Source organism: Podarcis raffonei, chromosome 1, assembly GCF_027172205.1.
Source record: "Podarcis raffonei isolate rPodRaf1 chromosome 1, rPodRaf1.pri, whole genome shotgun sequence".
NCBI lineage: Eukaryota > Metazoa > Chordata > Lepidosauria > Squamata > Lacertidae > Podarcis > Podarcis raffonei.
The window spans coordinates 94,759,834-94,774,079 of NC_070602.1; the positions used below are offsets into that span (position 1 = coordinate 94,759,834).

The 14,246-nt window shown below is 40.6% G+C and overlaps 1 protein-coding gene across 2 annotated transcripts in view; it reads right to left on the reverse strand.

Moving 5' to 3' along the window:
- The window catches only part of DPP10 (dipeptidyl peptidase like 10), a 512,130-nt gene that overhangs the window by 7,609 nt on the left and 490,275 nt on the right, over positions 1 to 14,246 (reverse strand). For both annotated transcript variants that reach the window (XM_053405055.1, XM_053405066.1), the window contains exons 20-21: positions 4,519 to 4,713; positions 3,355 to 3,409 (exon numbers count right to left, since the gene is read on the reverse strand). In XM_053405055.1, the coding sequence (XP_053261030.1) occupies positions 3,355 to 3,409; positions 4,519 to 4,713 (250 nt within the window). The remainder of the gene's footprint in view (positions 1 to 3,354; positions 3,410 to 4,518; positions 4,714 to 14,246) is intronic.

Here is a 14,246-nt window from a genome sequence, read left to right on the forward strand (position 1 = left end):
CCTCTGCCACCAGGGCGCCGGGGGACTCAGGAGTGGCAGCGTTTTCACCAGTGATGTACTGGCTGGGTGAAGCAGCCATCACACTCTGGCCCTCATACCGCAAATGGACTGTGTGGGCAGGCAGCTTCTTTAAACTGCTCCACTCAAGGGCGTGCGGCTGGTTGCATCTCAGCGGAGCAGTTCAACAAATTCCGTATTGTGCTTCTGGCTCACATGTACCAGAGGCGGGGGGGGGGGGGGAGAGCTTTGGCAAACCGTTCTGTTGAGGCATGGGCAGCCTGACAGAAGCTGCCTCTGGTTCACGAGGAGATCCCCAGCCCAAATATATCCTCCTTGGGCTCTGGGTGGGTCTTCTGAGGAAGGTGTGTTCTGGCACCTTTTACTCTAGAAAAAAAGCACTGCTTGTCTCGGAACTTGGCTGAGTGCTGCATACCAATGAAAGTGCCATGGGCTTATAAAATAGCCCAACCAGAGATGGTAAAAGCGGGGGGCTATTTCTGTTATACAAGGGGGGGAAGCATCAATTGAAGTGGTAGAGCAAGAACCTTGCTTTTGGACATGAAGGTTGTGTGTTAATAGCCACATAATTAAAGATATATCTAAAATGTCAGCAATAAAGGGGAAGATATATAACTTGGACTGCTAAAGTAATGACAGATATTTTATTTGATACTGATGGATACTTTATTTGATGCTGAATGTGTGCAGTCTGTAGTACACTGTATGTGTGTATGCGGTCACAAATTGTTACAGCATTCACAATGAGATTTACAACTAGGAAGGGCACAAAGAATAGATGTCTTAAAAGAGTTGCTTCATCTCTTGCATCCAAAAGAAGCAAACATTGATATCTGAAAACTACAACTCTTTTTGTGGTTAAGTTCTAAACACGGTTTGAGACAGAGCAAGAGAGATGGTTGAGAATCTATTTAACTTTTTGCTAAAGGTGAAAGTATTTGTCTGGCTCTTCTATTTAACGCCAGAGGCAATAGCATCCAACAGCTGACAGACTAACAAAGGATATCTTGAACAGATGGCACAAAAAAGGATGTTACTCATAGCACAATAGGCTGTGAATGGGTTTGCATGTAAAATATGTATTAAAAAGGGAATGATGAAAGTAATAGCAAGCCACATTTGCATTTTTGGAAGGAAGATTTTTTTAAAAAGATGTATATTAAATGCAGGATAACTTCAAATGCAGGATTCTAGATTCAGGTAGGTAGCCATGTTGGTCTGATGCAATCGAAATAAATAAAAAAAATTAAAATTGTGCAGTACCACCTTAGAGACCAACTAAGTTTGTTCTGGGTATAAGCTTCTGTGTGCATGCACACTTCTTCAGATACACTGAAACAGAAGTCACCAGATCCTTATATATATAGTGGGAGGGTGGGGTGGGGTTTTTCTCAGAAGGGAAGTAGGAGATGGGTATTTGACTCAATGGGTATGGTAAACCTGTTGATGACTGTTAACGACTGCAAATGCAGGAAGTTAGTCTTTACTTCTACCATGACTTCTGTAACCAAGCACCTCCAGAAAACATAAATATAAAAATGAAACTGCTTGATTCAAAAATATTGGAAAATGTTATCTATTAAAGGCACAATGAAGTCAAACTTCATACTTTCAAGTCTCATTGATTTCGATAGGCAGATTGACCATGTATTTAACCTAAGTGGACTTTAAAGTGATTAACTTTGGCTATATTGAGTTCTCAACATTTGTTTTTTTCCTTTTCAGATGACGTTAGCACTCAAGGGTGCATTCCTAGCTTCACCTAAAATTGGCATTAGACTTGTGCAGTAATCCAATTTATTGTCTGAAATAGTATGGTGTTCACATTGCAATACCGGCTCAAGTTGCCTGAGCAGGTCAGCTGTGTCTTTCCTCTTCGGGTGGTCAGTTGCTCCATGAGGAAAGATGCAGCCCACCAGCTGGGGTAAAAACAGGCAGGCACCTTTGAGGGAGCCCTGGTGTCTCTCGCAGCTCCCTTACTGTTGCACAGCTGGGCAATGTATCTCGGCTGCTTCTTCCTCCCATAAGGTCGGGAGGAAGAAACAGCCGAAATACATTCCAGACATTGTGATATATCAGCATGTAGAATGATGTTAAAAACCAGATTATTGTCCAGCCCTAATTGGCATATTTTATTTTTAAAATGTCCACTCTATATAGCACTCAGAATGTCACAATGAAAACAGTAACAAGTCAAATAAAAAGGTACCCGTATTAAAGAAATCCTAAGAAGCCCTGTCCCAGTCACTACCTATCTGACATGATGGTGGGGCCATTTGGAGTAGGGCTGCTGGTGCTGACGTCTGAACATGGACTGGCAGATGTACATTCCTTCAGTTACACTGATCTCAAAGTATGCAGGACTTTAAAACAAGAATGGGTAACCTGGGCCTCTCCAAATGTTGTTGGACTCCAATTCCCATGAGCCTGAGTCAGCATGGCTAATGGGAGTGGTTGTCCAGCAGCCTATGTAGGGCAACAGGTTACCCATTCCAAAGTTAAGCACCAGCAATTTGACGTGTGCTCACAAACATTTGTAATTAATGCAGAAGTTTAAGAATCCTTCTGATATGGTTCAACCTATTGGTCAAAAGCTTTGCAGCTGTATTTTGAACTTGCTGAATTTTCCAAATCATCCTCAAAAGTAGCCCCATGGAAGCAGCCTTACCTGGAGGTTTCACAGCATGGGTAACTGTAGTTATCACTATCCAGGCACACCCTGCCTGAGACAATGCCCTTGCATCTCCCAACATCAGCAGGACTGAGTTTCAGTTTACTGGCCCTTATCCACTCCATTATGAACTATAGGCACTGGTCTAAGACTTCTAGTGCTTCAGCTGACATGGATGTGAAAAATAAATACCCTTGGGTTTAATAACCATACTGATACTGCCTCCACAGCTGCTTCATATAGATGCCAAAAGGAGTGGGAGAAATAATGGAACCCTGCAGGGCCCCTAATATTAAAGCCAAGCAAAAGCTTCACTACATCACCTCTTGGAAATGCCCCTACTCCAAGACCCACCAGTCCCAACTGCAGAGTGTCTATGGAGAAGGTTACCCAAGTCCTCCCCCTACATACCACTCCTGGCATAGGTTTTTCATCAGGGTTATCAAAGCAGTGTCTGTGAGAGTTCCAGGCCTGAAACCAAAGTTAATTTAATCTAGATAATAAGATATAAATAATCAAAGAATACCTGGAGTTGTATTACCACCACTCCTAGAGGGGGATATTAGTAATTGTAATAAAAACAAAATTAAAACATAAAAGAATCAGAAACCAACGAAATGCTATTAGGAGCAAGTTGCTACATCATATTCATTCCAGAATGTTACCTTTCCAAATATGCTCAGTCTCTTGGAGTCAACGAATGGTTGTTTTATCAAGTATCTGTAACAGGAAGTTTATATCGTATTACAAAAAAGTTGTTTTTCATTAAAGTTATTTCCTGAAGAAGAATGTTCATATTTATGACTACTGTGCTGCAGATAATTCAAAAGAGGATATTAAATAAATTACGCTTTGTTTTGTTTAAGTCTTCCACATTTTTTCTTGATCCCATTAATAATACATACTGCGGTTGTAACACTCTTCAACATAAAAATAAAAGCTGCAATGTTCACAGCAGGATAAAATATTAAAGACATTTTGTGAGCTTAGGCCACCATTCTTCTTGTCCCTAAATGTGGGATCCCAGGAAAGAAGAAAAGCATTCAAGCAACCAAAACTTCCATACTCCTGGCATTATATATGGTGTCAGGCCCTAGGAAGGCAGGTGTGGCTTATCCAAAATGGCATGATATGACAGCCTCTAAGACTTGGTGGGCCTTCAAAAGAATACTGTTGTAGTACAATTTGATGCATTTTTAGCTATTATTAGTAAATAACAAAACACAATTTTTCCATTTATTCAGATTTTTGTATATCTTAAGCAGCATTATTAATTAAGCTATTACACTGATTAGGGATGTATACATTTTAAGATAAGTTAAGAGTACAATCCTGTGCATGTCTACTCAAAATTAAGTTCATTTTGTTCAATGTGACTTGCTTCCAGGAAAATGTGTATAGTATTACAGCCTAAACAGCTTTGTCAAATGAGTGTGGGATCTGATAAATCAATTTGATTTATTATGCTGAAACAGGATCCTTAGCCCAGAAGTGGGATAAGCAGAATTGTACTCTTCATAACTGGGATACATTGCAATTGTCTGATACATTTTAACCTTTTATGCATAACATATGGACCCCTTCTCCATTATGTGATGTTTAATTAGTCAATTAAAAAGCCCAGTTAGACTAGACCTTGAAGTTTCCTTTATCAGGAAATCCCAAAACAATGGTTCAGTGAATTTTATTTAATTTTCTTGCTGTCAAACATTAAATATTTTTATATTGATCCATTACAGCAATTATACATTTCCAAAATAAACACTGGATCAACCCAATTAGGATAGAATAGAATATAGGAAATAGAATAATATTTTGCACATACGTACTCTACAGCTGCTATCTGGTCCTTCACTTCCACTGATCCTAAGGAACGGTGGACTTCTTGCAGAATCTTTAGACCTTGAAATCCACTCCCTCTTCCATCAAACTGAGCTACGATGACATTATCAGAGTTGACAAGCACAGAATCCCAGTCAATGTGAAACTTATCTGTAACCAACTGGCTGCCTGGAGCTTCATCGCTGTAAATACCAACATACCAGACAGAAACGAAGGCTATTGACAATGTGATGCACTTTGCAGTTCTTCAATATTTTATTTAACCTGGATGGCAGAGTTCACTAGGAGTTACGCAACCCAGTTGAATTATTGTCAGTTTAATCTATAACAGCACATTAACCACTGCTGTTATCACTTATGGGGAACAGTAAACACAAATAACTTCTTGAACTGTACAGAAATAAGCTGTTAAGATTAACACGTTGTTTACTCGTCTCATAGCTAGGAAGGAAGGAACACACGAAGATGCTTTGTACCATATCAGACTACTTGTCCATTTTGAAAACATCTCCAAGGTTTCATGAGAGATATTTAACCTGACACTTTTAAACGAAGAGACTGAATGCAGAATATGATGGGGTAGGAGGGTAACAGCGGCAAGGAAAAAGGCATGAATTAATCTTAACCTGGACAAAACCACCTGGACAAAAACATTTTAGATACAATTAGAGCCCAACTGTTTTATTTGCTGCAGTGTTTTCAGGGAAGGGGAAGGCAGCCTACCTGCATTTTAGCCAGTTCTATTTTCATTTTCCAATCAACACTACTTTTGCAGGTGGCTGGTGGTGCAGGAGGAAAAGTACATTTGGTGACATCTAACAATCAACTTAAACTTGCACAACCAGCCACCTGTGAACCATCTTTCTTTTTTTAGGGGGGGGGGGGAATAACCATCCTATTTCCAGTTGCATATTTTCAGATTTGCTGTGCATGTGAAATAAAATCAGCAAAATATTATGTGTGAATAATAGATGTGCCTTCCTCCCTTGTTCACTTGCGCACTCGCAATTCGTGTGCATCTTACCCAGGATAGTTAATATGTGATTCCCCCATAAAAGATGTACAGGTTTTAGCACAGGAAACCGATAAGCAAAGAAAGATGATGTGTGAGTAACTCATAGCACTTGCTTCTGTCCACTTATATAATCTCCTATAGTTTTGATGAGTTTACTGGGCATAAGTGCAACAGCTATTTGGAGGATTCATAACCACACAGGTCTGAAACTGATGGAAAGGCCAAATTCCTGCACCATAATTTATTTTTCTTTATTAAATTTATAGTCTTCCCCAGACAGGCAAATGCCCAATTGGATTTTATAATAACCTCTAGGAGATTTAGGAAATGCTATTGAGAAAAACTCTTTTCTCCTTCCAAGTTAGTAAGATACAGAAACGACTGTAACTTATTTTGTGACTGGAAATACAAATATTCTAGGATGGGGTGAAACACTTCTACTGGCTATTTTCATTCAACACTGCTGCTATTCATATTTTTTTTCAATGACAATGAAATGTCAGTTTTGAGAAAGGTTTGTTATTTTTCCTCAGCCACACATGTCATAAAACCAAGCAATCTATCAAGAAGTGGTATATCTCAGTGAAAACTATATATGCCAGCAGAATTAAAATAAATGTATATTTGCTTGTACCTTGTGTGGAAATTAGATTGGACAGTATCTATGAGCTCACTGTTCAGGGTTCTTGAAGAGTGGAGTAAAAATAATCACTGTGGGAGTCTAAGAGACATAGAGGAACATACTAAAAATTACTATTCCCTTCAATCACTGTTCTTTCTGGGAACATGGAGGACATCATCTGACAGTGTTGCTTTGCCAATTTACAGCAAGACAAGCATATTGCATTCCATGATGTCATGGTCATGACAGTAAGTCCTGCTAGGTCATAATCTTTTAAACTACTTCCAAAGAATAAAGAAGTTTCCATTTATGAACATCGCAACTGTTCACAAAACTGTCGTTTATGTGAATTACAGGAGCTTTATCTCTCACCCATTACATAACATCTTGGGTTGTTATTACCTCTTTGTTTAATTTTTTAGGGTTCTTTGCATCTAAAGATGTGACACTTCGCTTTTTTTGAGGAAGATTTAACATGCCTTCACAGGACTAAAAGAGATATAAATACTGAACACTATATCTATCTATTAGAATTGATACCCCACTGTTTAGCGGAAAAGGCTATCATAGACGCTTCCTGGCCTCACAATCTTAGGAAAACAAACAAACAGCCCATTGCCTCCAATGAGGTTATGATTAAAGATACTACAGGCATTTGCTTTCCAAACCTTGCAAATTTTTGATCCATGGCCTGTGCATATTCATCAATCAATGATTTCAGCATTTAAAAACCCAGACAGAACTTATATTATCACCTGTTATATCAAATGCTACATTTTTTCCCATGGAGGCTGCTCACATATTTCACAGCCATTCATCAAGCGCTGAGTAATAAAGGAATAAGAAGTGAAATACACACATGCAGAAACCAGATCTTATCTGAATCCCCACAAAAAGAAAAGTGCATTCTGTTCTAGTAAATTAAATAGCAGCAAAAAATAGCTCCCACTCAACTGATAATGCAGATTTCTACAGATTTCACAGTTCAACCACAGAAGGGAAATTTGCAGAAGATACCCTTGCTTCCAATTTTTTATTGGCCACTTCTACCCAAGCAGTACTACATTGATTTTAGGCAGGGACTAATTTTCCTCTTGTCCCTAATCCTTATGAAGTCCATGTTTTTATTTCTGCATTAGCAGTATCCTCCAACAGTGCAGTCCTATAACTCTTCATTGGTCTACAAAGTTGACACCCACCAAGTCTGTGCTTGCAGATACTAATGATATATATCTTATGAACTTGCAGTGTTAGCAGGATGTATTATGATTCAGAACATCTGCCAAAGCTGATGTGCCTTTTAAATATACAGGAGATACCAATTACACAGCAAAATGATGGACCTCAGCAGGTAATTTGCAGGCTTCCAGCAGTGCAGTCCCTCACACAATAGATATTCAAGGGGGGAAATGGCAGCCCATCACTTGGCATTTGAAATCTGAAGACTAAACCATAATTTCTGCTTGGAGCTCTGAGGGAAATATGAACTCCATTACTACAATTAGTATCAGATCTGACAGCTCTGGACTCTGCATCTTCACCTTTGTACCAATCAAGAATGCAATGAAGATTCTCAGCCTCTTTTGTCTATTCAACACTGTATCACTATATACAAAAGGCTACTTAATTTCAATGAATGAAGCAACAAAACAAAATAAGGCAGCCCTGTTCAGGGAAGCTTTTAACATTTAACGCTGTATTGTTTTTAATACTTGATTGGGAGCCACCCAGAGTGGCTGGGGACAGTCAACCAGATGGGCGGGGTATAAATAATAAATTATTATTATTATTATTATTATTATTATTATTATTATTATTATCAAAACACAATCTTCTAAGACTTGCAATTTCAATTCAATTTCTCTTCCTTTCTCTTAATAAACTCTCTTATGCAAATGAACCTGAAACAGCTATGCAAAAGAGACTGACAATAAAATGTGTAGCTACTATCTACTATGTCACTATTTAAAAATTCAAGGATTGTTTAATTTATTCATATAAGAATTTTAACCTGGCCTTCTAACACAAATGCATCTGTCAAGGCAGCTTAAAACATTTAAAAATCTTAGTTTAACAATAAAGCAGTTGTATTTTTTAAAAAAATCAATTGAGGGAGGCAGAACAGAGATAACTGAAAACCTTTGCTTAAAGCATTACCGTATTTGCCTGACAGCTGTCAAGGGAGTAAACCCTTGAAATTTCATGAAGCAAGGTGCTCCAGAGTTTGGGTGTAGCCCCTCTCTTGTCACAACCTGCCATGCTTCTGTCATAGGTAGGACTGAGGTTCACCAAACTCCACCTGCCTAATTCCCAGAACAAATAATCTACCAAGAGAACCAAAGCTGCCTGAAACCCCAAACCTAGGCCTGAAGGCAGATTGTCTAGCCCCATTTAAATCTGTTTCATCCAATCAGCCTTGGATCTGAGATGCCACCTAGGATCTGAGATGCTAGGTTTGGGGTTTCAAGCACCTTTCCCAAGAAGAGTAGAGCAGAGGCTGGCTGGAAACTTATCCAACCCACCCAGAGAGAGATTTTCCTATAAAAGTTTCATGACAGCCACCTTAAGGCTAAATAGACAAATAGACAGTCCCTACTCTCTGTGCCCACTCAACCAGACTTAGCTTCCTTAATGTGCCAGGAAGGGCAGGGATCACTTAATCTTGCCCATCTCCTCAAACTGTACAAATGAAATGAATCAAGTACGACAAGACATGCAGGAGTCAGAGATACATAATTAGGATCTGGTACAAACATGGCATATAAGTCACAGTAGATGTGAGCAACTTTATCTGCAAAATGTCTAGCAATACTGTCAAAATGGGAAATCACATCCTTTTCCTCAATTCTTGATGCAACAGACTCTTTAAAACTCATAGTTCAGCTAGGTGCCTCTCGGTAGAGGCAAAGTGTGGGGTTTTTTTCATCACCACAGCAGAGGACTCAACATGGGCTCTAGTCCATGTCCAGTCATGTTGTCTTGAGTTTTCCTCCCACTGTTGCTCAAATAATTGTCTCTGCCACATTATCACCCTGAGTTCCCAAAAAAACAAAGGAGGCAGCTGGCTCCATTATCAGCTGCCTGAACCCATCAGTTTGGGTGAAATTCTGTCAACCACCTAGGTCATTTTCCTACCCCAGAGACAGGCCGAGACTTTGACAGAATCACTGGTTGATATAGCAGAAAACTCACTCAGAGCAGTTAGGAAATGATTTAGATCCATCTTTGGACCTTTATAATGGGTCATGTACCACTCTGAGCTTAGGAGCTTATTTAAGCCTAAACCCCACAAGGTAGGAATCTATACATGACAATAAATCTATGACCCTAAATCCAAGTCCATACCTAGCTCACCAACCACCCCATACAGAACCAAAAAGTCTACTGAAAGGTTCGCATCAACATGGGCATTGAGTCATTCAACCACTAATCAGAGAGACTACTGTGCTCAATACTACTCTAGCTAGCTCAGGCAAGGAGACTGTTGGGCAGCAGGGAGACCTGAACCCAGGGGCAGCGCATCCTGTTTTGCCACTTGAGGCAAAACAGGAAGTGCTGCTTTCCCCTGCCCTGCTACTCCTGTTGCGACTGGCATACTTGTTGCCACTGGCATACTTATTGCCACTGGTACCAATTCTCTACCTGCCTGCTATTTCCACAATTTCGGGCAAGAGCTCACATGATTTCGGCTGATACTGGCAGCATTTCTGCACTGGTGGGACAGGGGCGGCACCTGCAGGGCATCCAACTTGGGGGCTTCTGCTGCCTTAGTCTGCCTCATGGCACAGCCAGCTCTGCCAATATCCCAGCAGAATTCCCTATCCTCAAGTATAAACAGGAAGATGGTTTAATTGGAATCCTGGTTATGCTGATGGAACTTCAACACCGCAGCAGCTCTGCTTCCCTACCCACCTCCCTAGCACTTGGATGGGTGCTATAGAGAGAATCCTGGAGGAGAGATCTGAGACAAATTCACCCTGCCCACTTCATCTAGCCTTATCTGTGTAATGCATAGCAAGTCAGCTCCCTCGCCCAGGATCAAGTCCTAGATGGCCATGCCCTTCCTATTTATGGAACTACCTTCTAAGATAACCATCTTCAGACTAAGAGAGATGCCACCACAGCCCCAAGGAATGTTTGACCAAATGAGCTGGAAGAGAAGGAAAATACTACCTAGTCACCCCTGCTTTTCCTGTAATGATTAGTCTACCATTCCTCCCATTGCATGCAGCCCTTATGACCATATGTGGCTCCTAAGGATATCTCCAATACTGGACATTAATATAAATCTTGACACATGCCTGTAAACCCATTCCAAGCAACATTTACAAATGCAGTAAGTTACATCATTATGGTTGTCCGGCTTGTTTTAAATATACATCCCCAGAAGTTTTTCTTCTTACCTTTTAATCAAGTACATAGTTATAGCTCTGCCTTAAAAAAAAATAGCATGACATTATAAAATGTAAATCTGCATGTATTAAAATAAGTTATGAAAATGGATGATTCTCCTATCCTGCCATGTTGTTAATCCAAAACGTAATAATTCCTTCACTCTGTTCCTAGAGAAAACCTCCAAGGACAACACTAACTGTACACAGTGGGTTCTCTTTTATGCACCTATATTTCTAGATTGCAGACTATACAGTTTTGTGCAATAGAAAATACCACATGTATTGTAACTTTATACTGAGCCGTGTGTTCTTCCATTATCATATGCATCACATATTGATCAAAGCTAAGAATATCCTTGCAGCAAACAGACCAGAGGAAATCAATAAGTATAAGAGTGCTATATTTAAAGTAAAATTGCAGCTGGATAGTTCTGCTTTCCTATGAACTTTCTGCTGTTCATATTTAATATAGCATAGTCTGCGTTATTCTATCCTGCTGTTCTATGCAGCTAAAATTCACTTTATCATGTTTTAAAATTCCAATATGATAATGAGTAATCTTTTATAGGAAGCTTGGTACCCAATGACTGAAATTATGCCAGATCTGAATTATTTTCCATTTGCATAAAGCAGGGATGGAGAACCCGTGACCCTCCAGATTTTGGGGTACAGGTTTGGGGTACATAATTATAAAATTAACAATATATTGCCTTTTGGGGCATAGGCTACCCAAAGCAGTTCAAAATTTCAAAACCCACAGTGAATATGACATTCTAAAATAATCTCTGATCACTGGCCATGCTGGCTGGAGTTGATAGGAATAGGAATTCAACAATACCTAGAAGGCCACTGGTTCCCCAACCCTGGCATAAGGGAGGCGGAAAAGAGTGCAATCCAGTGGGTGCCCTTGTACTCAGGGAAGGGAGCTGGAAAGGGGGGGGGGATAAATAATTTACATTACCTACTCCACCCCTTCACCTCCACCCCCCAGCTTAAACTCATATCCAGAAAGTTGGAGGACTTTTTAGATCATTGGCTGCAGAGGGAAAGTGGGCTTGGCAAATACTGCCCCCTTCTCTTCCGTAAGTGGATGCCTCCACTGTGAATGAGACGGGCACCAATTGGATTCTACCTACAGCAGAGAAACAGTAGCTTATCCTGATGATTTAATTGTTAAGATTACTGGAGACATGTGCTGATTCACTTCTACTATACCCAAATTTTCAAACAGTATTACACAATGGATGCTACCATTTAAGATGCATTATCTACACATTTCAAGGAAAGAGGTTAATTGTGTCAGAGAGAGAAAAGAATGATGATCACCTCTCACTTTTATTATACAGATTAAATGCTGCTGCCTTCACTCTACTTAATTATTTCCTATGCAGCCAGGGAGTGTATCTTCCAAATCTCTAAATGAATAAGGTGGACATTAATGAGGAAAATCAAAGATCTGAGAGTTAAACTTTGATCCTAATTATATAGAAGAGAGATAATAATCAGTCTTTCAGGCAATTATGGTACATCTCTCTAATCTATAGAGTACAGTATATATAATGTAGTTAAAGGAAGTTGAACATGAAGCATATTGGAATGGGAGGACCAAACTGAAGAATTAGAATTTACAATCTACGTAGCAATTTTAGTGTATGCATCAAAATGAGAGGGGGGGTAAGTACAGACAATTGTAACATGTGTAAATGTAGAGGCTAACACTTCTGCTATAGTGGAAATACAATATATACACATTTTACAACTTTCCTTGAAATATCCAAACCATTTATGTTGAAATAGTCCACAGAATCAGTGTACTGAGAGTAGACTAAATTATACTTTGAAAAGGAGGAATGGCTCAAGGTGGGGGTTGGGTCTTTACTGAATATACACATCTGATGCTACACCCTTTAAAAGGGGCCCAAGGGAGTTATTGGACCAACGCAAATGGAAACTGCATCCTTCAAAGCAACCGCATCAAACAGCTGCAACAAAAAGAAAGGCTTTAGTAGCTGAGGGAGTCAGCCAAGACATATCTGAACTTTGCTTGACAAAAAAAACCTAAAGCCTTTCTGGGAAAGTCAGTTGTTGTAAAGGACAAGACTTCACAACATTAATATTAATAATATATGGATCATTTCTCCTTTATTTATTCATTGTTCCTAAACCACCTCTCATGCAAATGAATCTCTGGGTAGTTTACAAACAACAACAACTGCAGATAAAAGTATAAACTATAAATTAAGGGAAAAAGGACAAAAGGTAGCATAAAGTAGTAGATTAAAAAAAGTGCAAAAGGCAGAATAGTGCTCAAATCATGAAACCTTGGAGATACTAATCAGTACCACTGAAAGTGGGACGTGGGTGGCACTGTGGTCTAAACTACAGAGCCTAGGGCTTGCTGATCAGAAGGTTGGCGGTTCGAATCCCCGCAACGGGGTGAGCTCCCAGTGCTCGGTCCCAGCTCCTGCCCACCTAGCAGTTCGAAAGCACGTCAAAAGTGCAAGTAGATAAATAGGTACCGCTCCAGTGGGAAGGTAAACGGCGTTTCCGTGCGCTGCTCTGGTTCGCCAGAAGCAGCTTAGTCATGCTGGCCACATGACCCCGAAGCTGTCTGTGGACAAACGCCGGCTCCCTCGGCCTATAGAGCCAGATGAGCGTGCAACCCCAGAATCATCCGTGACTGGACCTAACGGTCAGGGGAACCTTTACCTTTACCTTTTACCAGTGAAAGCCTGCTTGCAAACATATAGTAGCAGTACCAGTAATAATAGTAGTAGTAGTAGTAAAGGTAAAGGTAAAGGTACCCCTGCCCGTACGGGCCAGTCTTGCCAGACTCTAGGGTTGTGCGCCCATCTCACTCTATAGGCCGGGGGGCCAGCGCTGTCCGCAGACACTTCCGGGTCACGTGGCCAGCGTGACAAGCTGCATCTGGCAAGCCAGCGCAGCACATGGAACGCCGTTTACCTTCCCGCTAGTAAGCGGTCCCTATTTATCTACTTGCACCCGGGGGTGCTTTCGAACTGCTAGGTTGGCAGGCGCTGGGACCGAGCAACGGGAGCGCACCCCGCCGCGGGGATTCGAACCGCCGACCTTTCGATCGGCTAGTCCTAGGCGCTGAGGCTTTAACCCACAGCGCCACCCGCATCCCTTGTGTAGTAGTAGTAGTAGTTGTTGTTGTTGTTATTATTATTATTATTATTATTATTATTATTATTATTCTGGATGGCTTACAACATAATATAAAATTATAAATATAAAAACACAATATTTTGACTTGGTTCTGGAAGCCTATTGATGTAGACTAACATACCCCTCTCCTTCATGGATCACTGCCTTGCCGTGGCGAAGGGGCCTGAATAACTCAGAGAAGCTATGAGCTATGCCGTGCAGGGCCACCCAAGATGGACAGGTCATAGTGGAAAGTTTTGACCAAATGTGATCCACTTGGAGCAGGAACCGGCAAGCCACTCTAGTATCCCTGCCAAGAAAACTCCATGAACAAAGACAACAGGCATATAGAGTGCCTGGCGTGCTCTGGTCCATGGGGTCATGAAGAATCGGACACGACTAAACAACTAAACAACAACAACAAACATACCCCTAAAGGTAGGGGGTCAGATTCAAGTATCCCACTACACTAGCTGAAGGCAGTGCAAGGACTCCTGCTAACACAACAGGTCTTCC